Source organism: Kryptolebias marmoratus, linkage group LG13 (genome assembly GCF_001649575.2).
Source record: "Kryptolebias marmoratus isolate JLee-2015 linkage group LG13, ASM164957v2, whole genome shotgun sequence".
Lineage (NCBI taxonomy): Eukaryota > Metazoa > Chordata > Actinopteri > Cyprinodontiformes > Rivulidae > Kryptolebias > Kryptolebias marmoratus.
Window position 1 is genome coordinate 9,075,367 of NC_051442.1, and position 26,190 is coordinate 9,101,556.

A 26,190-nucleotide genomic window follows, 5' to 3' on the forward strand; every position below is an offset into this window, starting at 1 on the left:
ATCAAAATGTCTGTCTAGTTTGACTGAAATTAACTTGTGTGGAAATTGAGCTTATTTTACAAATCAGAGTAACTTTGTATAGTTGTTTGAAATGATTACCTCACTGTAATTTGTAAACATATCACATATGCTAAACAAATATCTCTCTAGGATATATTGGATTTATTGTAAGTGTTAAGTAATTTATATTTATTGTAATAAATACAACAATAAGAATGATCAAATGCTGAAATGTATACCATATGTGAACAGTTTTAATTAATATCATGAACATATAAAAAAAACATGGAATAAAGAAGTCCTCAAGTGAAAGAAACACTCAGAATGCGGTGCTAATGGTTTTATTATTTTGATAATAAAATCAATAAACATAATCAGACTAATGTGGTTACAAGCAGAGCTGCAGTACCAACACCCGGCTGATACAAGATAAGATGATTTAACAAAATATTAGAAAAATAAACAAAAAGAGGCAAAAAAAAGAAAATATCCACACAACAGAGATTCAGGGCGGGTGCCCACGGGATGTTGAGCAGCCAGAGACAAGAAAAAAAAAAAAACTGAAACTGAAACAGAAATGGGCCTTTACAGTACAAACAACAACAAAAAAAGTCTCTTACATTTCCATGCCTGTGCATAAAACCACCAACTGTGCCTCCAAGAGAAAAAAAAGAAAAAAAAAAAAACACAAAGAAAATGTCAAAACAAAAGTATAAACCCAGCACGACATTTATTATACAACATAAATATAACACATCAAGATATTGTATTTGAACAGGCATATATGTGAACTACAAATATAGACGTCGTTGCTAAAGAGAGGATCAAGTTAGTTTCAGCAGGATACACGTTCTGCAGGTTTATGAATTAGATTCACCAAGAGATCTATTGTAGAGCACTTAGCAATGAAGTACAGCCTTCCTACTGAGACCGGGGAGAGGAACACACACAGGACTAACTACAGAAAGATCCCATGCTGTTGATCAAATCGAATAAGTCACCATACAAGACCAGAAGCATCATAACAATGGCATGTAGCTGTGGAGCTCAGGATGACCGATACCTCCCACATCCTCTACATGTTTGGGCTTGTATGGATTTCCTATAAAAAAAAATCGTCCTATTGTTAAATTATAGAAACAGAGAAAAGAAACAGAACAAGATGCTTTAAGATAAACATTTTCTGTCTGTTAAACGTCTCTTATTCCGTGCGTTTTTTGGCAAGTCTGGAAGGAGGTGTAAATCACTGCTGTGTCGAATGATGAGTTTGACGTGTGCAGAAACAGTAAGAGGAGTTTTGTTTTTTTTATTATTGTGGGGTGAGTTGTTGTTGTTGTTGTTGTTTGCTTTAGTAAAAATCAGTCTGCAGAAGAGGAAATGAATCCCTCTCCCATCATTCACTGCAGGAGAGGGTGAGGGGGGGTCTCTGCCCACCAGCCCTTAATGACCCCTGTCTAATCTCTGGGGCTCCCAGATGAGACAACTGCAAACCAAAGCCCTTCTTAAAAAGGAAAACAAAAAACAAAACAAAAAAAACTTATTTTAAACAAAGCAAAAAGAAGGGGTGAAATTCTCTGGTGCGCAAGTGAAGTTTTTCCACAAAACTCACTACGGTTCCCCACTGAAGCTCAAGTCAGCAAGTGAGCCGACTTCTAACTTGAGCTCTAAGGCTGCGAAGCGTCAAAACTTCAGTCCAGAGTCACGAGAACGAGAGTTGAGTCCAGGCGAGGTTCTGTTTGGTGATTAAAGGCTTCTGATCACATCAAAACACCCGAATGAGCCTCGCAGACAGCAGATCAATCAAACTCACAATGAAATCCTGTCTCCAGGGGGGGAAAAAAAATAAATAAATAAGTATACCAAGGTCAAATTTTGCATATTTGTAAATCTGTGCATAAACAAATTGGGAGTGGCAGAGTTACATCCAAGTTATTGTAGGGCTGTGTTTTTTAGGAGTCTAACCAAAGCTACGGGAAGTTCTTTGAAATATTGGTTTAGATATAAATACATCAAATTGAAAACTATAAAGGAGCAAATTGTATTACTGGAGTCTGCCTGCAGCCTCACAGCAAAACTCCTGAACCCTTCTGGGAAACAGTCGGACCCAAAGTTTCTGCAAGTCCTTATTTTTGCACAAACTGAATAATATGAAAAGCTTTGAATGAGTTAAACAAAAGAGACTAAGTGGTGGATGTTTGCTGTCTCAAACAACCGAAAGAGAAATCACAAAAATGTTGTTCCGGGCGGATTTCTGCAAATTCTATTACCGTTAGTTACGACCCAACAGCTGTAAATGTGAGAGAAGCCATTCTGGTTTCATTGTGACTTTGATTTCTGTCTGTGAAGCTCATGACACGTCTCTGACTTGTGGGCGCCTTATTCAGTGAAAAAGCTTCAAAGTCTACATTGCTTAATTGTCTCCTTGCATTTGAAATTACCGGACTTCATAAATAAATATACAACATATATGGAACACTGGGATCAAAGAAAATGGCAAAATATAATTTAGGAAAAACACAACAAACGTGCAACTTTTTGACAGGTAGAGCATAAATATCAGAGCATAATGTTAACAAATGAAAAAGAGGTTCAAACATAAAAGCAAAAGTGGCCACATAAAGATACAACATTCAAGATCTTTCTCTCTCCTGATGACCAGAGTCTCCCTCTGAGCTTCAACAAAGTCGAAACAGCAGGAAAAAAAGCTCCAGACGCTCCCGTCTGCCTGTGTGATCCTGCTGAGGAAGACTAGTCTACATTCATCGGCAAAGCAGCAGCAGCAGAGTTATACCTCGCTATGTCGGCGTACAGCAGTGCAGCAGTCAGAAAAACACAAGACTGACCAGAGTCATCGAACAGAAGGAATAATATGGCTAAAAATTCAAAACACAGCCATGTTACTGTAGCACCCAGCCACGGACAGATTAGCACCACAGTTTGCCTCCATGCTCAGTTTGTCGCTTCATCCGCAAACCTGCGACTCAGTGAAAACACCGACTTCACGGAGGGTCTGGCACTTCATTATAGGAAAGTTAAAAAACGGAATTCTCTTTTTTTTTTTCGTCCTTTTTTTGTTGTTTGTTTATTAGTTTGTTTTTCACTAATGCAAAAAAAAAGGTCTCAAGAGGCAGCAACCCAGTGCTCCATGTCAACGCCTCAGAAGAAGAAGAAGAAGAAGAAGAATGCATCGTTATCGACCGGGTGAAAAGCGGGCCCCGAGTCTCCCGTCTGTCTCTGACACAGTGGGAACTTATTCTTCTCTACGCGGACGCACCAGCGGTGATAGCAGCAGCAGCCAATACAGAAAACACAATAATGTGGCGTAGTGGGCAGAGAAATTCTTTTAAAAAGTCGGAACCAGGTTTCCCAAAACGGCATCAATTGTCCTCTGTAATACTAAAGGGTAACCCTACAGGAGAGCTTCGTACTCCCCAGGGACGACAAACAGCTTTCATGTGCTGCCATGAGTTGAGTTTCATACAAAAAGTGGAGGTTTAGGATAAAGTGATGTTTCATAATTGTACTTCAAGTTTAGGTTTTGGAAAACCCAGTCCCTTTTTTTCTGTAGGGAAATCCCCTCCAGACTGACAAAAAAATAAAAATAAAAAGCAGATTTGTGTTCTTGTATAACTGATTAAGGCACCTGGTTTATCAGGCATCGTAATTCAATATATATTTTTTTTTTCTTGTTAGGTGTAAAAACCAAGTGTAAGGTGAGAAATGCTGTTGGTCTTCTGACTGTCGTAGGAAAAGGGCATGGAAAAGAAAACCAAAAAAAAAAAAAGAAAACAAAAACAAGAGGAGTAAATATATACTGTAAATGTGTCATGGACACCCTTAAATCCAAAAGATCTGAAGTCTCTTTGTGCTCGTTCAATAGCAGCAAGTATGAAATCATACAAGTGAGAGTACAGAGAGCCCCAAAAAGCCATGCAACAACTTTTGTGACACTGAAAACTCTTTCTGGCGTCCGAATTACTTCGGACTGAACTTGATTCTCACAGCGCTGTGCGGAGGGATCGGCATGCAAAGGCGTTCGTTTCTGCCGCGTTCTCGTTTGGGGTAGAAGTAAGGAGGACGGCAGGAGCGCGTCCTCTAAAGATGAGGTGCCTTTACAATCGAGGGTTCAAACACAACGGGAAAGACATTTGAAACGGTACAAACAAATCCGGAAGCCGGACTCTGGACTCCTGACAGCACAACCAGCAAGAGGCTCGCACAAATCCTGTTGTTTTAAAGGTATTTAGAAAAACTTATTTTATAGAAAGAAGATTCCTGGAAAGCTTGGTGGTAATTATGCCAAAATTTCAAACTTTACGAACACAAATGCAACAATTACCCCAGCGGCGCTGAAATCGTGATGAGGTAACTGCACAGCCGAACTGACTCTGGTTTGTGCCGTCAGGTCCAGGAGACCGGCTTTTACAAACATCCGTCATACATACGATTAAAACAGAAATCGCCATTCTCTTGTTGTTCAGAACAAGAATCCATGTAAATCCTCCTCTGACTGGTCCAACATTAAATGACGCTACGAACAGAAGGTCAGGACCGATGGATCTGGGTGGGTGGGGAGGGGGGTGGGGGGCGATAAAAATGTATTCAGCACCATGTGACAAACCCCAGTTGGATCACAGCTGGACATCAGAGTCAAATCCTTCATGAAGGGGGGGGGTGGGAAGAAAAAAATAAAATGTTGCAGATTTTTCTGTTTGTGAATTCTTGTGTCAGAAAGTCTGTTGGCCTTTGTTTTTAAACTTTGTGTATCGAGCATTGCACCATAGTGATTGACAACAATTCAGAACAGACAGACAATATTGGTTTTTTGTACAGAGTAAAGAATGGCGACAATAACTGGAATACATAAATATATAATCTTTTGATTTTATACGTCATCACATATGTCAAATAGAAGAACAATATTACCCTGATTTGCTGAAGAAGAGCTTTATGGATCCACTTAGCTTTTATTAGACAAGAGTAGCACAAAGTTACACACTCTATTAGCTTAATAGTTTACTGTATAGGATTCTTTCCTTTGTCAGAAATAAAAATAAAAAGGAATAGTTTTGTTGTTTTTTTTTTCTTACTGGCGTGGATTTTCACTCATTTCCTCGACTATTAAAATGCCACAGAGTCTCCTGGTTTGAATGTAAAGTTGCACAGCTCACGCCTATCATGTAAAAACCTGTGAGGACTCTTTCTTTAAAAACAAAACAAACAAACAAAAAAAAAACAGCCTCGTGGATCGACAGCAAAACGCAACACATGGGCCTCGTTTGTCCGCCGGCCGTCAACCAGCGACCCTTTAACCACTGTTGACCCCCTACCAGACCTGGTTTCAAATCATAGCTGAAAAAAATAAAAAAAAATAAAAAAAACATGCTTCAAATATCATCGGGAAAGACACACGCGTAAAGTAGTTCAGACTTTTGAAGCAATTTTTCAGATACAGTTCACCCCCAACGTCTGCTACTTCAGTCAAGGTTGTTTTGAGCCAATCAGGCGTTTGCTTTTGTTGTTGTTGTTGTTGTTGTTGTTGTTTACCAGACTGGCAGAACAATGTCATGAACCTCAGCTACAAACACGTCTGCCATGTTATTTTTATTTGTGAGTGTGTGGAGTTATTTCAGAAGGCAATAAGTGTCCGGATTGAGTCTCCATTTGTAAATTGGCTTGCCATACAGTACAGTGATATAGTAACTTCCCCCTAAGGCGGCCAGGAAAAACATCGTTCAAACAGGTTCTTCCTGGCCGCCCCAGGCTAAAACCTCTCCTCTTTAAGTCACAAGTAGAAATCAGTTTACAAATGATAACAATATAGCTCTCTGAAGAAATGTGTCTACACTGTACATCACCCTGAAGAGGAAGCCAAAGCAGAATCAGTTTTTCCATAGGAAACCTCTACTGAAGGCAAATGAATCATGACGCCAAGGGGGGTCAGCATCAGAAACAACGTAGGGGCCCTGGAATCAAAACCCTCTTTTTTTTTTTAATTTTACTTTTTATTTTAAGACCACAAACATACCATCCCACCCTGACCAAGAAATAGACCTATCCCGTCTGGGCTTCCTAAAGCCAAGCAATGATACGCTCTCAGACAATAACCTCATATCGTTTCATGGCTCCAATAACGTGTAGATCTAAACCCGCCGCCAGGTTACACACACACACACACACACACGCACGCACGTGTTCCTTTGCTAGTTCATAGACCTAGCCATGTCAGGTGATAGACTTATCCGAGCAAGTAGTCATCAAGTACACTTGCAGCATTCACACGAGGCCATTTAGCAGCAAATGGAAGAAAAAAAAAGATTTTCTTTTCGTTTTTTTTTTTTGTATTTTCTTTCTTTTTTTAGACAAAGTGCTGTTCTTAAACATATAAGATCGATTAATCTATACATATATCTAACACTTAGAAGTTACATATTAACTCAGAGTTTTATTTACAAAAATGTCTCACAACTAAGAAAATAACTATGTGGACGGTCGGGGAAAGCAAGTCATCAGGCTACAACTAGTCAAAGAAATTTCAATCTGGATACTTGTCATTCTAGTTTCAGAAAAGCACCATTTATCCCTTTTTTGTTTGTTTTTCTTTTGACAGAGAACTATATATGTAAATAGCTGGAACTTAATAACACAATGCGGACAGACCAGCACCTCACAGTCATTAGATACTGCTCTATGAAGGAGAACTTTTATCGCTCCAAACTGTCCAGAAATTCAGAATCTGCATGCTAAATAAATCAATTCTGGTTGATTTTTATATATATTTGGGGAACAGAATGTCTTGTCAGCGTAGCAACATGGAGACAATGCATTAGGCATTTTTATAAGTTGCACAGTCTGCCTGAAAATGGCCTGAGCTGTGTTTTTACGTACTTAAAAAGAAGGTATTTTTTGACGCTGTGACCAGTGCAGAAGGCTGCAGAACTGAAGGCAAGGTGAAGCCAGGCATAAAGATTCAGTACAACAATGTAACTGTAAAGGCAACAATCCTAGCACATGCAAACATCAGCTGGTTTCAGGGTAAAATACCAAAAAAAAAAAAAGTTAAATCTAAATGAGAGCACAGTGCTGCTGAATTCAGATCAGTGTGGCTTTGGTTTTCTTACAGCTGAGGCAGCACTGCAGCTGATTCCTCCACAGTGTTGCCCTCTGTCCTCATTAAAGACAGTTTGTCCTCATTCTCCTTATAAACCAGTCTAATGAAAGTGAGGCATTGCCGAACAGTGTTTGAAACAATCCAGCCGTGGTTTTCTTCGTCTCTCACTCTGTCAGCGAAGAAGAAAAGAGGGGCGAAGTGTCGCCATTTTGCTCTCCTCCTCCTCCTCCTCTTCTTCTTCTTCTCCTCTGACCAGTGAAACCCTTCAAACCAAACAGGATAACTAGCAGGCAGCTAATATAGAAAAATATAATGAGAATTTTCTTTTTTTGTTTGTATTTTTTTGAGTGTTTGCCTCTAGCGTTTTCCGATGCAAGGACAGGCTCTAGAAATGTGACATGCTTAAAAAAAAAAAAATGAATCATTGTTGTGAAAAGTGGCATTTCACCATTAATAGCTATTGAACTAATATTTATATACAGTACTTTTAAACACAATTCAGTTAATAATTTGCTCTGTAAATTAGATACAGAAGTGAAACGAGTGACACAGAAACATTTTTGGTTATTGACAAACGCAAAAAATAAAAGAAAAGAGAAAAGTAACATAGCTTATCTACTAGCGCTGTGGGGGTTTTAATCCTATTTAGCGCCATTAACACACTTAGCATGTGAAGGGAGGAATTGGTTCAGGAATGAAGTGCTTCCTAAGCAAACAAATAAAATAAAATACAATGTACTGGAGAAGCCCATATATGGGAGTAAATTTTAGACTTAACAACACAAATGAATGTTCCTTTTCTGTACAGAATTGGACCCAAGCTAATTTCACAGTTCTATGAAGTTCCCTAACCCTCCCACATTTCTTACATTCAATACGGCGTCAGGTAAGCTGTGCAAAACCTTACTTTAACTGGCTGGTCGCCATTTCGTTGCATGTGTCTTTGGTACAAAAAACAATCAAAATATAGTGTGCAAATATTTTTTTTTTTTTTCCTTGTAACTCTAAATGAAAAATATCTGTTAGCCCCCTCCCCGGTTCCCCCCAAAGACAAGAGTACCAAAAACCAAAAGTAATCTATTGCAGAGCCCTCCTATATACACAGACTCTGTGGCATCACGCAACAAGAGCTTCCATTTGTTTATGTACATTCAGAATATATTTAAACTGCCCAAACTCTCGCTCACTAACGATCTCCTCGTCTGAGCTGGACCCTCGGGGAGCCCAGCGTCTCCTCCCGTTCAGTCCGTCTCACACAAACACAACGCATACATACACAAGGCACGATGAAGAGATCAAACACGAGTATGAACACGTCAAACTGTCGTCACCACGCTGCCTGATCAACTCTACTGTACAAAAAAAAGAAAGAAAAACAGAGCCAGTGCCTGGGAGACACTTCTATATACAGTTTCCTGGAGGAGATGGATCACTGTTTATCTCAACTGTATCACTACAATCATCATCTTCCTCTTCCTCACAGCTTCCCATACTGGCAAAAAGCTCATTTTTATCCAGTCCAGTTAAGACCAGCACAAAGCACCATGCTACATACGATTACTCTTCAAACGGTCAACCATTTCCTGTAGTCTTGGGGGAACGTAAAGCTTTCTCCTGCTCGGTAAGTTTCAAACCGGCAGGATGTTCGGTGAACGCTTGCATCTTTTATAGCATTAATTTATTAAAGCTATTTTTTTTGTACAAGAGCAGAGCTGATTGGCAAACAGGGGATGGCGTGAACATATTTAGGCCTTCAGTACAAAATATTTCCTGCCACCCTGCTTCTTTTGTTTACTCTGCAGCTTTCTTGGCTACCAGAGCCATTTTTCTCAAAGTGCTTTAGTGAACGGGTCAATTTAATATCCTGGTTTTTGTTATTTTTGCAATGTGGGGGGGAAAAAACCTCCTAATAAAAAAAATAAAGTCTTTCAACTTTTGATTGTGTCAGGCATGTAACAAGTTTTCCTCTGACTTCATCACCACCTCAAACAAATTCCAGTGGTTATACTCATGACTGTCTGTTTCAGTCCTCCTGCAGAAGGCCATGTGAAGCACATCTAGTAATCCATCCATCCTTTTTCTTTACCCGCTTTTTCCTCTCTGGGTCGCGGGGGGGGGAGCTGGTGCCCGTCTCCAGCTGTCGCTGTGCGAGAGGCGGGGGGACACCCTGGACAGGTCGCAAATCCATCACAGGGGACACACAGAGACATCTAAGAATCACCAGAGGATTTAAGAACGTGCTACTAGAAATACACCTAACCATCACTTTAGACGTGCTTCTCCCAACGGGCGATCACGATGGGTTGGGGGACAGTGATGAACTGACTCCGCACGCGGCGCGCAGAGACAGAAAGCCAGGGTCGTGTGCCACACGGCTGTGTGGCGAAAACAAGCACACATACATACGCACAGGAAAGTGGTATGTGTGTCTGAGTGACTGACGATGTGTATTTACTCTGAGTTGGAGGGGCATGCAGAGGGGAGAATAGTTACAACAGGACAGCACGGTGGTAACATTTAGTCCACTCCTCACAGCTGATGGCGGTCTGTCTAGATCTTGGAGGTCGGGACTCGCAGGCCGACCAGACCTCCAGTAGGATCACCGCGACCTGTGTTCTCCAAGATCTTGTTGACAAAGTCTGAAGTCTGCCCGGCAACAGGTGATGGCACTGCAGACACAAAGAAGAACCAAAAATACAGTTTCACTTAAAAGATTCAACTTTACAACGTTTGTGAAAGATTAAGTTTATGGTCATCAGCTAGCTTCAAAATGACCCCACATGTTTAATCCTCACCGAGTGTCTCCTTGATGAGCCGCTCCAGAGTCTCTGTCATGTTGGTCTGACGAGGCGAAGAGTCCTCAACTCGCTGCATGATCTCCTCCTTGATGGCGTTGATCACAAACAGTAACCGATCTGAAAGAAGACATCTGTTTAAGCCCTAAAAATAAGCTCTGAACCATAAAAAAAACAACAATTCACAATGCTTTTCAGGTCAGAAATCTTAACAAAAAGGAGCTTAGATAAAGCTGGTGGGAGCTCTTAAGAAATAATTTTCTGTCATTAGAACGTTGTTTTGAAATGTGACTAAAGATGCAAGAAAACATAATAATCATTACCTTTATTTAGACTTTTATAGAGATAATATTAGAGAGAAGTAATAAGATATAAATTAAAAAAAAAAGGTGCAGAGAAGTTAAACTCACCATACTCTGTACTGAGTCCCCAAAGCTTCACCTTGTTTGCTTCATACTGGGCCTTCTTTTTTAAACGGCAAGCCCTGAAACACACACGGGGGAGTGAAGGTCATTCGTTCAGAGAAGCTCACCGAACAGCTCCGACCATAAACAAACACCTAACAGTGTTACCTGGACGCCAGCTTGTTCTTCTCCTTGCGGGACCGCGGCCGCGCGGTCAGTGGCAGCTCGCTGACGGGGGTCAGGTCGCTGATCACCTTGTTCAGTTTGCGGAGCTCCGTGCCGATTTGCAGCAGCTTGCGGGGATTCGGCGTCAGGTCTTCCACGTCGGTGCGTCGGGACTTTTTCAGCATGTACTTCCCTTTGTAACAGAAGACAAAACAAAACCTTTACAGACGACCTGAATGTCATATCTAATATCTCGGCTTGGGTTTGTTGTATAGAGTTTCTGGAAAAACAGCCAATACAGAACAGCCATTTGCTACTTCACCAACCAAATAAGAAACAGTTCTGAACTGTCTTTATATGAAGCCATCATTAGTGGTTAGAAAAGTATGGCACATATAATGCTTGCACCATTACCAATCAGATGTTTTTCTGCTCTTTTCATTTTGAAAACAAATAATACTAACCCCCCAATACGTCTGAGTCATTTATAGGGAATTTTGCATCAAACACTTCTGGAGATTTCTGTGATCTTGCCGTTGTTACCAAGTCTTAAAAGTAAACCCAATTTGGTTCAGCTGAATGTATACAGTTTATATGAGTGTGTGTGTTTGTATATGCACCATGGAGAGGCCCGTTCTTCTGGTATAGGTTGCTAGGTAACGTATGTCTGTCCCACTCAGATGGCTTCAGCATACGCTCCTGTTTGGAGGGGGTGAGCTGCTCGCTGTACTCCCAGAAGTAGCGACGCTTGCCTCTTTTCCGGCTGGAGACTCCAGCTGTCAGGCCTTTAATGTCCTCCATCAGCTCCACATCACAGCCTGGTGTGGTTCAAAAAATACATAGAGGAAGATTAAAGACAGAGGGAAAATATAATCAAATACTAACAATGTAAACCAGAACCATGAAGGTGGGAGGAATCTACCTGGCTCAGAGAAGGCGTCACTCATGTCATCGTCCTTGTCTGCCTCGTAATCTTCATCCTCCTCCTCTTCCTCCTCCTCCTCGTTCTCAGACAGTTCGTGCTCACTGCCGAAACCCTCGTCGTGGTCTTCATCGTCCAACTCCAGCCCGTCACCTTCGTCCTCCTCTGCCTCCTCGTCCTCGTCCTCATCATAGTCTTCCTCCAGCTGAGACTGAGCTCTGCTTCGGGTCAGGAACAGAGAGTAGTTGTGCTCTTCCTCCTTGCCCTGCTCCGAGTCTTCGACAACCAGAACGCTACTGCCACCGCCTCCGCCGCCAACCCCGACCACATTACCACTGACCCCCAACCCAGAGGAGCCGCCCAGTATCTGGTTCGCCTCCGCTCCACGAGCTTGGACCTCTCTTCTTGTCGTTCCTTCTACTTTCTTCTCAAAGCTTGCCAGGCTGACAGGGTTGCTGGCTGCAGGGGTGGAGAGCCCCACCAAGGTGATGCTGACTGAAGTGGAGGGCTTCTCATCTGGAGGCTGGGAGAGGGGTAGAGGGGGGTCTGACTTCTCAAAATCTGTCGGGGCAGGCCTGTCACCTTCAGCTCTGAGCACAGAACTCACTCGAACCTTAGCTTTCCGCACAAAGTCAGAGTTGTGAGATGTCGGCGCCGCGGTCTTAGTCCCTCGGCCCAAAAGCTTGATTTGAGCCTGACCCTGGTCCTGGGTGACACTGAGCTGGTTCTGGGTCTTGGCCATCGTCTCAGTGCTGGAAGGAACGGGTCTGGTTGCCCTTTGCGAGCCTTCGGGAAAGTCTGGGAGGAGGCTGCGGGAAGGACGAGACTGGGAGGAAGATGTGGAGCCTGGAGACGGCCGGATTGAGCTGGGGCCCGACCCTAGGCCAGGGATGGGGTGTCTCTTACTGTGAGAGGAGAGCTGGGGAGGTTGGGGCTGAGGCTGGGGGGCAGGAAGGTTCAGGTCTACAGGAGGATAGAGCGTCTCGCAGACAGGCTGGGAATCCTCGCTGTTGAGCTGAGCCAGCGTCGGTGTTCGACCAATGACTTCCTCATCCTGGTAGGGACTGGAGAAGTCGTCCAGACCAAGGAAGTCCACCTCTTTGGTTCCCCAGATGTCACAGCTGGCCAGTCGCGTGTATCTGCAGACAACAAAGATGCAGTTGTTTCAGCACTGAAACCTTATTTTGTCTCATCCGTTTTGTCTTTCTTGCATATAATTACATTTATTATTTGAAACATTCAGGACGCGTGAACAACATGCAAGAATTTGTTTTGTCTCACAATATAATAAAACAAGCTATTTGAGCGATTTAAAAATTTCTGACATTTTAAAGAATGATAAGGTTTGCAAAAGAAACACTCATAATAACACATCACTGTACAAAAACGGCTTATTAATAAATATCAGACCTATTATAAGGAGCTGGAGGAACATGTAGTACAATTAAGCATCCCAGCCTTAGGTTTGGCTAGTAAATATTTCCTTGTATAAGAAGATTCAAATGCCAAGAACACTCCCAGTTCACAAGATGTTTTCAGAAGGTGCAGCCATTGCACATTTGTTTTTGAACAGAAAGAAGAAGTTATTCTGCATTTTTCTTACTTTGCTTTAATTTTAAGAGGTTTCTCAGAGTGACTTGTTACCTTCCTGCTGCTAAAACCCATCTGCTGTACAGTTAATGTTATAAAAGGTTAAATACAGCACAACCAGTTTAAATGTAGCGATGGGAAAAACTGAGGTAAAGGTTAGCCACTTCAGTCAAACATTTTTGGAAAAGCTGAAAGATTAGAAGGAGAGACATTCTTTTGTTTAGACTGATGTAAAAAAAGAAGTAAAGCCGTACCTGGTGAGGTCTTCCCAGTAGGAGTCCCACTGTTCGAACGCAGAGCCGCCGTTGACGGCCTCACACTCGCCCAGGCCCATGAGCTGATCCACACCTCCCTCCACCTCCTTACCTCCATCCCCGATGCCCACAACGCTGTCCCCGCAGGGACTCTGTCGGTTGGTCACGTCTGTGTCCTGCAGAGAGAAAAGCAAGAAGACGAAGCTGAATTTAGCGGGAGGTGAACTGCAAGATGTCCTGTTTGGAAGCTTTCTTTTAATGAGCTCTGGTACATGGTGTTATTTACATTACTTAATCCAAAGTGACTTACAATCAAAGGATTGAAATAAAGTTTCTTTACAGTAAAAAAAAAAAAACTGGCAACACATAAAGTGCCAAATCTATTTACAGTAAATAACAGTACAGGTGGAGCGGGTTCGAAGTTCAAATGATGAGGCGTGTTGATGTGTTAGAAACAGAGAGGTTCTCAGAGAACAAACCCAACATCCGAAGTGTGTCTATATTCTACTTGAAATATTAGTTTTTGGCACATAATAAGAGGAAAGAGGCGTCTCATTAACTCGGATGCAACAGATGGTTTGGATCCTGTTGAATCCTGATCTCAGCCTCATCAGATCAGTCTGGGATTACACAAAGACACTAAAGACACTGAGAGGCAAAACTCAATAAGAGCGAGTTCTTCACAGTGCTAGAAAAAACCCACCTGGAGAGCAGCTTGAATAAACTGTAGAAAAATACAATATCAGAGGGTGGTAACACCAAATGAAAACCATTGAAAGACTGAAGAAGACAATGAGTCATCCTACACACCATCATACAGTTACTGTGTTTTGTTATGGTGTAAAAATTCAAGAGCTCAGCAGTGAATCACTGATGTTTAGTCTACAGCAGACAGTGAATTAAAGTGGACACCTGTATCTGACAGCACGAGGAGTGACGGGAGACTTTTCTGTTTAAACCTGATGAATGTAACACAGACAGGCAAACAAAAAAGGAGTGGGCTTCTGTGGGTTTTTTTTAATTCGCATGAAGCAGTCAGCAAAGAGCTACAGTATGTGCTTTTACAAGTTTGTAGTTTCCTGTAAAAAACAAAAAAAGTAGAGAGGCTTGCTCCTGGTGAAAAAGCTCAGATTGTTCTGATCCGTCAGCAACAATAACATGAACATCATGTCAGAAACATTTCTGTCACCTATTAAACTAAGCACAAACAACCATTTCTCTTCACGACACATAAAAATGGGTGAAAATGCACAACACGCATCAGTTGCACGAGTTTTTAAAATAACTTTCTTGGGTAATTCAAATAACAACAATGTGGTTCTATTTCAATGTAAACACAAATCAATATGCATAAAAGTTTTAATTTGAATTTAATTTCATATGGACTTTATATGCATCTAAAATATAAACCTGGAGGCTGAACTGACAACAAGCAGATGCTGCAGAAGAAGGTTTTTAGTAAAGCTGCACAATATATTATCATCATAACAATATCAGTGAGCATAATATCAATACTGCAAAGTACTGCAATAAATTATTGACAATTATGGTTCAAGTAATAAGCATTTATGTTCTGCAGGCTAATAATATATTTGATCTCTCACTGTCCTTAATGTCCACACCTGGTTTAGATGATGGATGACAGGAGAGAAAGTGAGAAGTAAGAAAAATGTGGATTTATCGTGGTTGATATTGTAATAATAAACAATAATATTGCAAGTTTTTCTAACATTGTGCAGCTCTTGTTTTTAATATGAAGTTAAAAGTGTGAGTAACATTCAATCAGCACATCTATGAAACTTAAAAAAAGACATAAAACAAAAGGTAATAAACTGAACTAAAAGCTAAACCTACAAACTGCAAAATGACATCCAATTTTCTCCTTTTACGCAGCATTTAGCCCTTTGTGTTGCAAGTTCACGTAGACGATTAGCGGTCTCCCAGGAAAATAATGATTTTATCACAAAACAGAATAATCAGCATGAACAGAAACAATTAGCACCATACACGCTAACTAACGAGTGGCTAACAGCAGGCACCTGTTAAACCGACCTACCAGCATCCCAAATTATTTAAGAACATCATTGTCTTCTTTGTTTCGCAACGAACAAGCACCAGAAAACTGCAGTCCGGCAGTAGAGATCACAACTGATGATAGGACGTTAACACTTTGTCAAAAATAAATAAATATAATAAACCATCACCCCGTTAGCAGTAAGAACTGGCAACCACGATCCCTTGAGACTTGAAGTTGAACACTAGGTTAGGAGAGTGTGGCTTATTTATTTGTTTGTTTGGACCGTACATTTAGAAATGTGCTTAAAGACGGTCCATGATCTGATGACAATTACAGTAAAGGATGACGAGGTCCAGCAGGCTGTCACTGACAGCAGAATCATCTTCTCCTAAGAGCGTGAGAATAATCTGAATAATCTGCGACACTTGAGACTACTGAACATGATAAACAAGGTCGTCGTTTATTTCGTCTTTCTCTGCACGAGCAGCGAAAAGATAAAAAGGCGCTCAAAGGATGGAAGAGAAGGTCTAATGAGTGTGTGATGCATGACTTTACTGAGTGCGTGTGTTTGTTACTCACCAGCTCGTACATGAAATCTGGGTCAGAGCTGGTGGACAGCAGCTCGGTGCTGGTCAGGGCCTGGTCAGCAAACGAGTAGTTTTGAAAGGCGTCCCCAAAGGGAGGCTCCATCCCACTGACGCTGGGCTGCAGCGAAATGGAAAAACGGAACAGTCTTCAGTTTTACTCACGTTAATTAGGTAGTTTAGTCTTTTAAAGTTTATGTTGTATGATAAGGAGTGTGATTTTTGATTTATTTCCTCCAAAGATTTTAATGCAAACCGAGCATTCAAACAGAAACTGCAACCAACAGGTCTGAATCACCACTGCACCGGATGTTTGCACCACTGCGGAGCGATAAACAGCGGCTCATTTGGAAGATTTAATTATCTAAATCTGTCCGCGTTAGAACACGTAGAAATTCTCGCTGCAGTGATTTGTTTTATAATGCCGCCTCTAAAACCAGAGAAATTAGTGGTTTATTACAATATATTTGGGAGGAAGAAGTACGGAAATAATTGCCTGAAAAACAGGAAATGCAACGCATTGCTCACGGTGATTGATGAAGGTTTTAAGATCGTCTGGAGAATTGACAGCACATAAAAACATGTCTCAATAGCATGACGCTTAACCATCACTATGCTCGATACAAAGTGGTTGTGTTAGGAGATAAAGCAGAGATTCAGTTTGTGTCCCAGCTGCCGGGACACTATGAGTCTTAAAATTAAACGATACACAGGGAGACTGTCTGAAGAACAAAGACGTTGGTTAATAATCACAACTAACAGCACAGAGAGGTCCGATAACAAATTAGGGTGAATATTTTTACTGGAGCACTGAATATGAATAATATTTTAAAAGATATAAGAAGGATCTTTGAGAAAAAAAACTAAAATAACTCAACAGGGCTGCATTCACTGTGTTGTTTCTGTTAATTCATCACTGCAGGAAACCTAAAAAACTAACATGATTTCCACACTCAGCAGTCTTCGTACTTCTTTAGAAGGATTCAGGGAGTGACCCACTCACATATTCATTTATTTTAGCCCATCTGAATCAGCAGTTCAGCTGCAGCCATTGCAGACGTCACACTGAACCAGGGTCAGTCAGTCATCTCTGAAAAGTGAATCACATCAGTGATTCTGTTTGCTTCCCAATAACCATCTTTGTTTCTATAATGTGTGTTCAAAGTTACTCGGTTTTCATCTTTTAGAGCTCACATTTTCAGAAATTGTTTTTGTAGAGGATTAGTCACGTGCTTCATCTCGTTTCAGCCACCTTGATTGATTCATTAGATTAGATATTTGCACACAATCGGTAAGAAGCTTCTCTGCCAGCTGACGGCACAGATCTGAGTGTTACTTCTGATCGCACATCTTACCTGAGGCATTGCCAGGCACAGCTTAGAGCTCCAGCAGTGGGAACCTCTGGGTCTCCTGTCCAGTCACACTGGTGTGAGATTGTCAGGTCAACACAATGAAATACTGCTGAGGGAGACAATCACAAAGTGCTGGAGGATGCAGCCTTCTTGGCTGGAGGGAGAGGGGGTGGGGAGACGAGTAACTTGGCTCGACCCGGTTTGGTCTGGTCTGTTGTAGTCTGTTTCTCTGAATGCTTCAGGTCTGTGGTAAAAACACAGAGAGAGAGAGAGAGAGAGAGTCGAACAGTTACACAGGGGTGAAAATAACATTTCAGATACATAGCTGCCAGATGTTTTTCTAACATCAAACCACAGGGAGTGAAATGTGGGTTTACAGGCTTGCAAACAAAACATAAACTAACTCCCATGTGGACAGTAGCCAGCTGATTTAATAAAAAAACAATCATTTTAAAATGATAAAAAAGACAAGCAAATATGACAATATGTGCAGTGAAACCAAACACTAAATAGATGAACAACAAAAGACTATTCAGAATAATCTGATGTGAAAAGGAAATTAAATTTTTGGAGTTTGCATGTTCTCCCTGTGCTCATGTGGGTTTACTCCAGGTACTCCGGTTTCCTCCCACAGTTTAATAACATGCATGTTAGGTTCATTGGTAATGCTTAAATTGTCCCTAGGTGTGAGTGAGAGTGTGAATAGTTGTTTGTCTCATTTCCCTCTATGTTCGACAGAACACATGTCCAGGGTGTCCCCCACCTCGCACACAGTGACTGCTGCAGATGGACACCAGCTCCCCACGACCCGGAAAGGAGAAGCGGGTAAAGAAAATGGATGGAGGAAAAGGTGTTGTGAAGTTGTTGAGACAATTGTTCTCGCTGATAAATCCAAACACAACAAATTAGTACTAATTGATCGTGACAAACATGGTGGTGGAAGGTTGGTGATTTGGACTTGTGTTCAGAGCATCTTGTAGTCATTAAGTCAGCCCTGAACTCTACGGCAAAACAACACAGAATCACAAATTTTGAAGCAAAAAAGAAATCCAGTGTAAAACATGGAATATCTTGGAATTAAAATGCAAGCACATCAACACATCTACAACAGAACTAAGAGAAAAAAGAATAAATGTGATGCAATGAACAAAAAACAGACCTCAACCTAAATGAGCCCAGCTGGAGAACCTGAAGAAAAGCTGGATGTATGTAATAATAACTAGAAACAAGGACGTAACAAAGGAGCTGAAGCCAAAAGACCACAAGGAAGCACCTCGTGTAGGCTGGCTGCAGGTCCATATAACTGAAGGAGATATTTAAATATTAATTTTCTTAATGTGCTTAGTTGTAATAAGGTATTTGATGCCTAAAACCAACTGGATTGTGTTTAGAGGAATAGCCAGGACTTTCAAGCCTGCATCTGTAGTGCGCAGACTCTGGCTCTAAAAGTACGACAAACCTGCATGCGTAAACCTCATAATGCCAGCTTCCCTTTTGAACAACAAAAAGGAGGCAAAGATGCTTCATTCATTCATTTTATGTCAACGGACTGAACCTAAATGAATGCCTGCGATGCCCAAACTGCAGAAGCTCTGCAAAGAAGAGGGACCAACTTCCTCCACGACAGTGAAAGTCTTCTAAGGTCACACAGAAGATGATTACATCAAGTTATCTGCTAAAGGTGGTTCTACAAGCTTCAGGACATACTGACTCCCACCTTTTCTGCATGCTATGTCTTTTCTTGTTCAGTAAACAAAGGCACAAAGGTACGTCACGTGTTGTTGTTTATCTGATGTTCTCTTTATTCAATTTTAGGGCCTGATAAGGACCACGGATGATTGCTGTAATCATTTCCTGATATGTAATTAGAACTGCAAAAAGAATGTGCTTACTTGTTACTGTGACTGTATTTATACATATATTTGTATTTCTAATCTTTATTCCAGTAGGTATATACTAGTATTACAACATGTTTAAAGTGCTCAGTTTCAGCTAGGTTAGTTTACTCATACATGATACTAAATCACTCTTTATTTTTCTTGCAGCTGACTTGTTTTATGAAGATTATAATATATTAATAAATATTAATTCAGTTAAACATTTCTATACAGAGAACATTCAGAGAGAATTTGATAAGTCAAGCTAAAGCTCATTTTAGTCCTAATTTATCAATTTCACTTCAATATCTCACTTGTATTTAATTTCTTACTTCCTTGAGAACTCAAACATAAAGACTAATATCTGTCCTTGCACATTGTTTTGCATGACAAATAAAAACCTAAATATGCAGAATTATACACTAATCCCACCCCTCTATGAGTCCACCAAACAACTTTGCTTCCTTCTGCTCAGCACTGACAAAAATAAACTTCTCACCCCTGACTGTTCAGTTTCCTTATGTACAGACTTTGCATAAAGACAGGAAGTGGCATAAAACACTGCAGCACTCACAACTGAGACAACTGTAGTTGTAAAAGCAACAGCTTCAAAAGCTCCAGAGTGCATACAGGAACACAAGTCTCCGTATGTGCACATTCAACAATGACAAATTTGATAGTACCTCAGCCTTAAAAGTATAAATATCAAATCTCAGTGAGTGCTTCCTTCCGAGGTATGATGTCTGGTTTCATTTGCAACACTGGCAGAATGAGGAAACGTACTGCTGAAACACAACAAAACAGCATCAATCCTGACCCTCAGCTATGTAGAAGGGAAACAGAAGGCCTGTGTCCTCAAGAAGGGATTTTAGAAAAACAAACAAACAAAACAAACAAAAAAAAAACAAGTCAAAACACTGATGCTGAGAAAGAAGCACAGCACATTTTCCAGAGGCAGAATTTAATCCAAATCACTGATCAGTAGCTAACACAGACTGTGAGGCAGAGCCAGATATTTATGAGTGAGCTTAGTTCTGCTGCAAAGGGTTTAGAAAAGCAGATTTTTCTTCAGGCCTACTTTTAGTTTTCAATGATCTTTTTCGAGACCGAAACAAATGCAAAAACCTTCACAGTTGGCTGCCAATTAAAAAAAAAAAAAAAATCAAAGAAAACGAAGTTGCTAAACAGGACAGACTTTTTGCAGCGCCGTGTTTACAATTTAAAACAGAGTCTGAACTCAAGGTGAGAGGTTAATGAAATCCTGACTTCTTCATCCTCTGCAGTTTTGCAGACTTTTCATGACACTGTCACAAGGAGCTACAGCTTTATCACTCAGCTGCAGCTGCTCAGGTTGTGCATCAAATCACATCCCACCTTAAAACCTTACAAATATGCGCTGATGATATTTCTAGCACAGCTTAGCAAATAACTTTGGCGTCCTAAATGTTATTTCGACAGAAAGACGCAGCCTCCTGAGTGAGTCTCGCACAATAAGCTGACAATGGACTCGACACAGACTTTTTAAGACTGAAGCGAATCGGCTCAGGCCACTGCGTGCCGACAGAAATGTTCCTATCGCTGCAGCAATGAACCAACTGGTAAAACAGCAAAAGATTACCAAGCAAGTTTCAATATCAGATTACTGTTACTATAAAAGCAAATGTAAAGTCTCATTCATACTTTGAGAAGCAGAGGAGAGTCTGTGGGAAGGACAGGAAGTAAAGTTAAACAAAAAGCGTGCTGCACTCGTCTCGTAACTGCAGAAACAAAACAGGCAGGAGGAGCCTTGTTTATGAAGGAGGACACGTGAGAGCGAACTTCACAAAAGGTCATTAATCCACAAGCCATGGATGTGTTTGTAGAGTGTGGCAACAGAATGAAAATAGATGCTAAATAACCTTTTAGCACAATGAATTCAGTTCACTGTGCTAAAAGTTAGGGGCTGCATTGTTTATTTACAAAACATGCTGGTATGAGCAATTCCACATTAGATATTACAGATTTTGCACTGACTCTCAGTGGATTGATAACCCCTTTTCAGGATTTAACAACCTGTTAGAATGAAGTTATTGGATTTTCAGGAACTTGACTCCTTTTGAGTTAATGTTCCTGTGGCTTTATTTCTGATACACGACTGTGAAAGTACCAGAGAGTCATCGTGCATGAAAGATATCTGCAACTGCACATGAAGCGAGGCATGTTTTTTTTAAACATGCTTAAGCTATTTGAACAGCTGAAACAATCTTATCAAGGGTTCACCTGCACCCAGTAACAGCGTAGCTCTCATTACTTGAGAAAATAGTGATCTTTTTTTTTCACTTTCTCCATCAGCACCGCTCTAAGTGAGTCCTTCTCGAGTTACAGTTTTTCACATAACAAAATGTCACTTTGTCATAAAAATAAGACAAGGTGCTGAATCTAATTATTGCAGGTAAAGGCCCAGAGTTTAATGTTCAGGCAACTAAATTATGGTTTTATAAAACCACGAGAATTGTGAGATCTTTTCAAAAGGTGATCAGAACCAAATGGGTCCACCACCACTGTGTCTTTTGATAAGACTTTTATAAAGTTCAAAGCGATGCATACACATAACAAAATGTAATGAAAAAGCATCAGGAGGGTAACTCAAACCTGACCTCGACACATCGAGCTGCTGTCTAATTAATGAAAAGCACTGCAAGTCTGAAAGGGACTATACAGTTATATAATCATGACATCATCTTGTATCATTTTACATGAAATGTCCATGATAATAGCTATAAAGTGTTCTTTGATTTGCTTTAACATCAGTTAAAAATCAATTTATTCGTGGCTTTCCATTTGTTGCATCAGTACTGACTTCAGCTCACCGAGCAGATTTTTTCCCATCAGTAAATGATGTCGAGAATCATTCGGGCGCAGAGTTATAGAAATGCATGCTAAACAAAATGTGAGGGTTTTATTAAGTGTTTTGGCTCACTGACTACCTCCGTTTTACAAAACCCTGCTGCTCAGAGAGTCAGGAGTTTTCTTGCTTCAGCACTTAAGAAACAGCATACAAGTATATTGGATTGAAACGCCTTGCTGCTGCAATCCTCTATTCAGATGTGGGGTTTGTTTGTTTTTTTTTAAACTTGTCAATTGGAGAAAATACCCCTGCTAATTGCTGCACGATACTGCAATAATGGTTAGAACCAGGTCAGGTTGTGCGTTTCCTGCTGAGACACGTCTGTGTTGTTTCAGTTTAAACTGATTGATTTATATGCAACACAAACAAAAGCAGGAGGTCACCCAGCCTTCAGTAATTGGGTCAGCAAGGTTTAGCCATAAAGAAAACGCACAAGTAAAATTAAAGCATGAACCACGTCAGGTTTCTTATAAAACAGGAGAGTGTTAATTTAAAAGTTACTTAATGCATGAGGACTGATCAAGTAAGAAACAAAATCTGAACAATTTTTTTCTCATCTCCATGATTATATATCTCATATGTCCTTAAATCAAAAATTTGTAAGCAAAGTCTGTGAACAGCCGCATTTTTTTACCTACCAAAGCCACTGAAACAGGTCTAAAGCGGCGGCATTCATGGAAGAGCTGTTTGAGATCGAGAAGTCCAACAATTTTGACGTGTTGGTACAGATTTACGCTTAGAATTATTAAGTAAAGTATGCGGATAAACATGTAGGTTATGTTGAAACTGTGAACTCATCAGCCTAGAAGAAGTCAAGCGTGTGTTTGAACGCAGAGCTCTGTCTTTCTGGCGCTCCACAGCCCCGCTTGATCCCCGATATTTATTCTTGACTGATGTTTTACTCAGTCTTTCTGTTTTCTTTCGTGTTTAGCAGCAGATTAACTCTAATATTTCCACATAAACGCCTTCTCCGAGATTCTACTCCTGTTCGATTCTGCAGTATTTGTTTACCAACGCAGACTACGGCCAGCCTAATGTAGGTCAGTCACATGACTCAAGCTTCCAGGTGGTTTTTTGGCGGATTCAGCCGAGTGCCTCATTTACATGAAGTGCGTCCCTGTGTTTCAGAAATGCATATGAATATATCTGAAAAACCCGAACTGCACCATTTGATATAGTCAAGAATAACCTTTTGTAGGTTTGATCTTATAGTTTGCAATGAGTACCTTTACCCTGAATAATTTGCAAGCAAATGAGAACTATTATAATAAAAGATTAGTCATGATTTTTTTATTTTTCCCAAGATTCAGCTTGATTTTTTGCTGCTTGTTCATTTAATACTATTTGCAATGTAAAAAAAATAAATAGATGTCATATCTATGTCCAAAAAGCACTGACTTATATGCAAAACCAAAAAAGACATCATAAAGAAAATAGTTTAAAAAATTGAATTTGGTGCATGTGTTATACCATGCAAATACATTTTATTTCCTAAAAACATCTTTACTATCATTGCATATGCACAACTCTTCACAGTAATACAAAAGGAGTAAAAGTACAAAATAAGATAGTAAAGTTCAAATAAGGGGTTACACACAGAAACAGCAAATTAATAGCTGCTGCACAACACCCAGAGGTTACGGGTAATATTGTTATCACAGTAACAAAGAGATAGGATCGACTTTAGCTCAGGCACTGCTGATTAAAAGACAAGGAGCTTTGCCAAAAAAACAAAAACAAGAACAACCACAGTCAGTAGAAAAACCCACACAAATATATAGAATGGTCTATGTAATAATAGCTGATCTATTTCATTGTTTTTAAGCCTGAAAGCCCCAGTGTCTGCATCACAGTAACCCTTAATAGAAAACAGGAACACAAGTGTTTAAATTATCTATCATATACATCAGTAAAGCCATAATGTCATCAGTGCCTCACCAGTCTCTGCACCCATCACAGATTTCCTGCAAAGCAAAACAAAACCTCAACCTAACGACCAGTGCCAACACCCACGTAATCCCGCTTTCCCATTGGTCGTGCGTCGATGACGCCCCGCCCCCCTGCGTGTCTGACAGGCCCCGGTGGCTGTCAATCACAGGAACTGCTCCATCATAAACAGCTTGTTTCAATCTAGGTTGAGGCAGAAGATAAACAACTTGGAGGCCTACATGCCCGTGCCCTAGATATCGGAGTTTACCAGATATTCAAAGTATGATCTACCACCGACAGTAAATGTATAATACACTACAGTTTTACCTGCATTTCTCTCTCATTAATTCATGTTTACCGAAAATGAGAAACGTCTAATTCAAAAGGTTCATCTACCAATATTGGGGGTTAATTGATCACAAAGCAAGGCATTTAGATAAAATAACCTATCGTGCATAATAAGGACATGCTTAAGTCACCTCATGATTACGGTGTTTGGCTCAAAACACGCGAAAAATACAAACTATATGAAGCTTTTATCTAACAACACAGCCTGTGTTTGGTCTTGGGGGGCGTGTACCTGCTGAAATTTCAAGGCTGCACAAAGTCAGCCTGAAATCACAATTAAAATAAAATATTAATTAGCGATTTTTAGTTAAGATTTGTCAACGCCAGGCGATAAAAAACAAGTACCTGGTGAAGTGTGTGTGTGTGTGTGTTTTTTAATAGTTTAGAAGTAGAGAACTGGTTAATCCTCTTACATAACAACAGTTTTAAACATACTGACCCAGAATCAGACAAACAGCCTTTCTGAGGCTGTTAAGATACGAGACGCCACATTGGCAAGGGCGTTATTTAAAGAGGTTTAAACCGAAATTTACTTCACCTCAGCAAGAAGCGAGAGCTTTGCTATCGGTCCCCCACTTCCTGTTAGACCTTCGTCAAAAAGAAACTGCGGAAAGCGGCGAAAAAAAGCCTGGATAAAGGTGTCCACCTGCCGCTACTAACAGCGGGTTTTGCTGCGGAAATTGCGAGTCTTTCTTTTTCTTTTTTTCTTTTTTTTCTTACCAGCAGCTCAGTCAGTATGGCCTCCCTCAGTCCGCCCCCCCGCCTCCCCCCTTCCTCATCCCAGCTAAACACACAACAACAACCAGTTAGCCTCGAAGCTAACCCACCGCGGCGGAGAAAACTCGCGTCCGCCGTTCGGTAAAGTTCGCCGAAACGGGTCGAGAACGGGTCCACTCACATTTAAGACTCCCATATGTCCGTCTCGCCCGGTGCCGGAGCCCGTGTGGAGTCCCACGCCGGAGATAAAAACGTTCCCTTTTCAATGGAGTCCGCACGCTGCTTGAAGCTCTCTCGGGTTTGTTTTGTTTTTCTCCTTCCTGACGGCTTTCTGGAAAGCGCGTGACCGCCCGACCACGTGGTGCGCCGCTCGACCAATGGGAGGAGAGCATGAAGCAGCACGAAAACATTTCCAACATTTTCGCCCCTTTTTTAATTTATAGCGGGGCTGTAAAGTTACAAAACACCGTTTTAGGACGTCCGAGGCGACATTAAAATCTCTCTAAAAATAAAAACAATAAAATAAATTAATAATAACACATAAGTAAGCGTATGGAGGGATTTAAGTTTGTTTTAAAATGAGTTACTCTTTGATTTTTATTATTCTGTTTTGTTTTAGTAAATAAGTAATGAAGCTGTTTTAATCAGTTACACTTATTGCTTGTTTTAGGAAGCTAAATTATGCTTTATTTCAATCTTATTTTCTAGACATTTTATAACTGGTTTCCAGTTTTTTTCCACCAACACCACCCACACCCCAGATCAGACCAGACCCCCCCTCCACAAACCTTCCCACCCCCACACCCTGTTTCTTGGAAAGAGAAACTATGAAGTGAAGCATAAACTGACTAAGAACAAAACAAATAAATGCATAAAAAAAGAAAGAAACTAAATGCATGTTACACAGGCAATGGAGTCATTTTTTAAGTACATGAAAAAAGGGCTAAGCACTAAAACTTCAAGTTGACATTCCATTTGTTTCAGTTTCAGAATTACTCAAAAACAGTAAGTGAAAGTTAACAGAGCGGTGCGTCTGAAAGCTGTGTTGTCTGTCTATCTACATGACAATGGGATGAAATATTTAAAGTGTTTGATCGTAAGTTTAAGTTCTGTGGAATTTCTGCGCTTCTGGTAAAATGGGACTTCTCAGGAATTCATAGTAACTTCAAAGCTTGTGTGTGTGTGTGTTTCCCATTCAGCTGTGCTGTTAATAATTAAAGCTCACTTTAGTGATTTTT

At 40.6% G+C, this 26,190-nt stretch overlaps 1 protein-coding gene across 2 annotated transcripts; it reads right to left on the reverse strand.

The window, feature by feature from the left end:
* Window positions 1–325: 325 nt before the first annotated feature.
* crebrf (creb3 regulatory factor) lies at window positions 326–25,301 on the reverse strand. 2 transcript variants are annotated; one of them, XM_017421269.3, is made up of 10 exons: window positions 25,134–25,301; window positions 17,198–17,438; window positions 15,838–15,963; window positions 13,242–13,417; window positions 11,398–12,536; window positions 11,096–11,293; window positions 10,479–10,668; window positions 10,317–10,390; window positions 9,907–10,026; window positions 326–9,780 (listed from the first exon to the last, which is right to left on the reverse strand). In XM_017421269.3, exons 2-10 carry the CDS (start codon window positions 17,204–17,206, stop codon window positions 9,662–9,664), a joined length of 2,151 nt encoding a protein of 716 aa, XP_017276758.1. In that variant the 5' UTR covers window positions 17,207–17,438; window positions 25,134–25,301; the 3' UTR covers window positions 326–9,661. The 2 variants fall into 2 exon arrangements, with proteins under 2 accessions (XP_017276758.1, XP_017276759.1); XM_017421270.3 differs by lacking the exon at window positions 25,134–25,301 and adding an exon at window positions 24,774–24,989.
* Window positions 25,302–26,190: the final 889 nt, after the last annotated feature.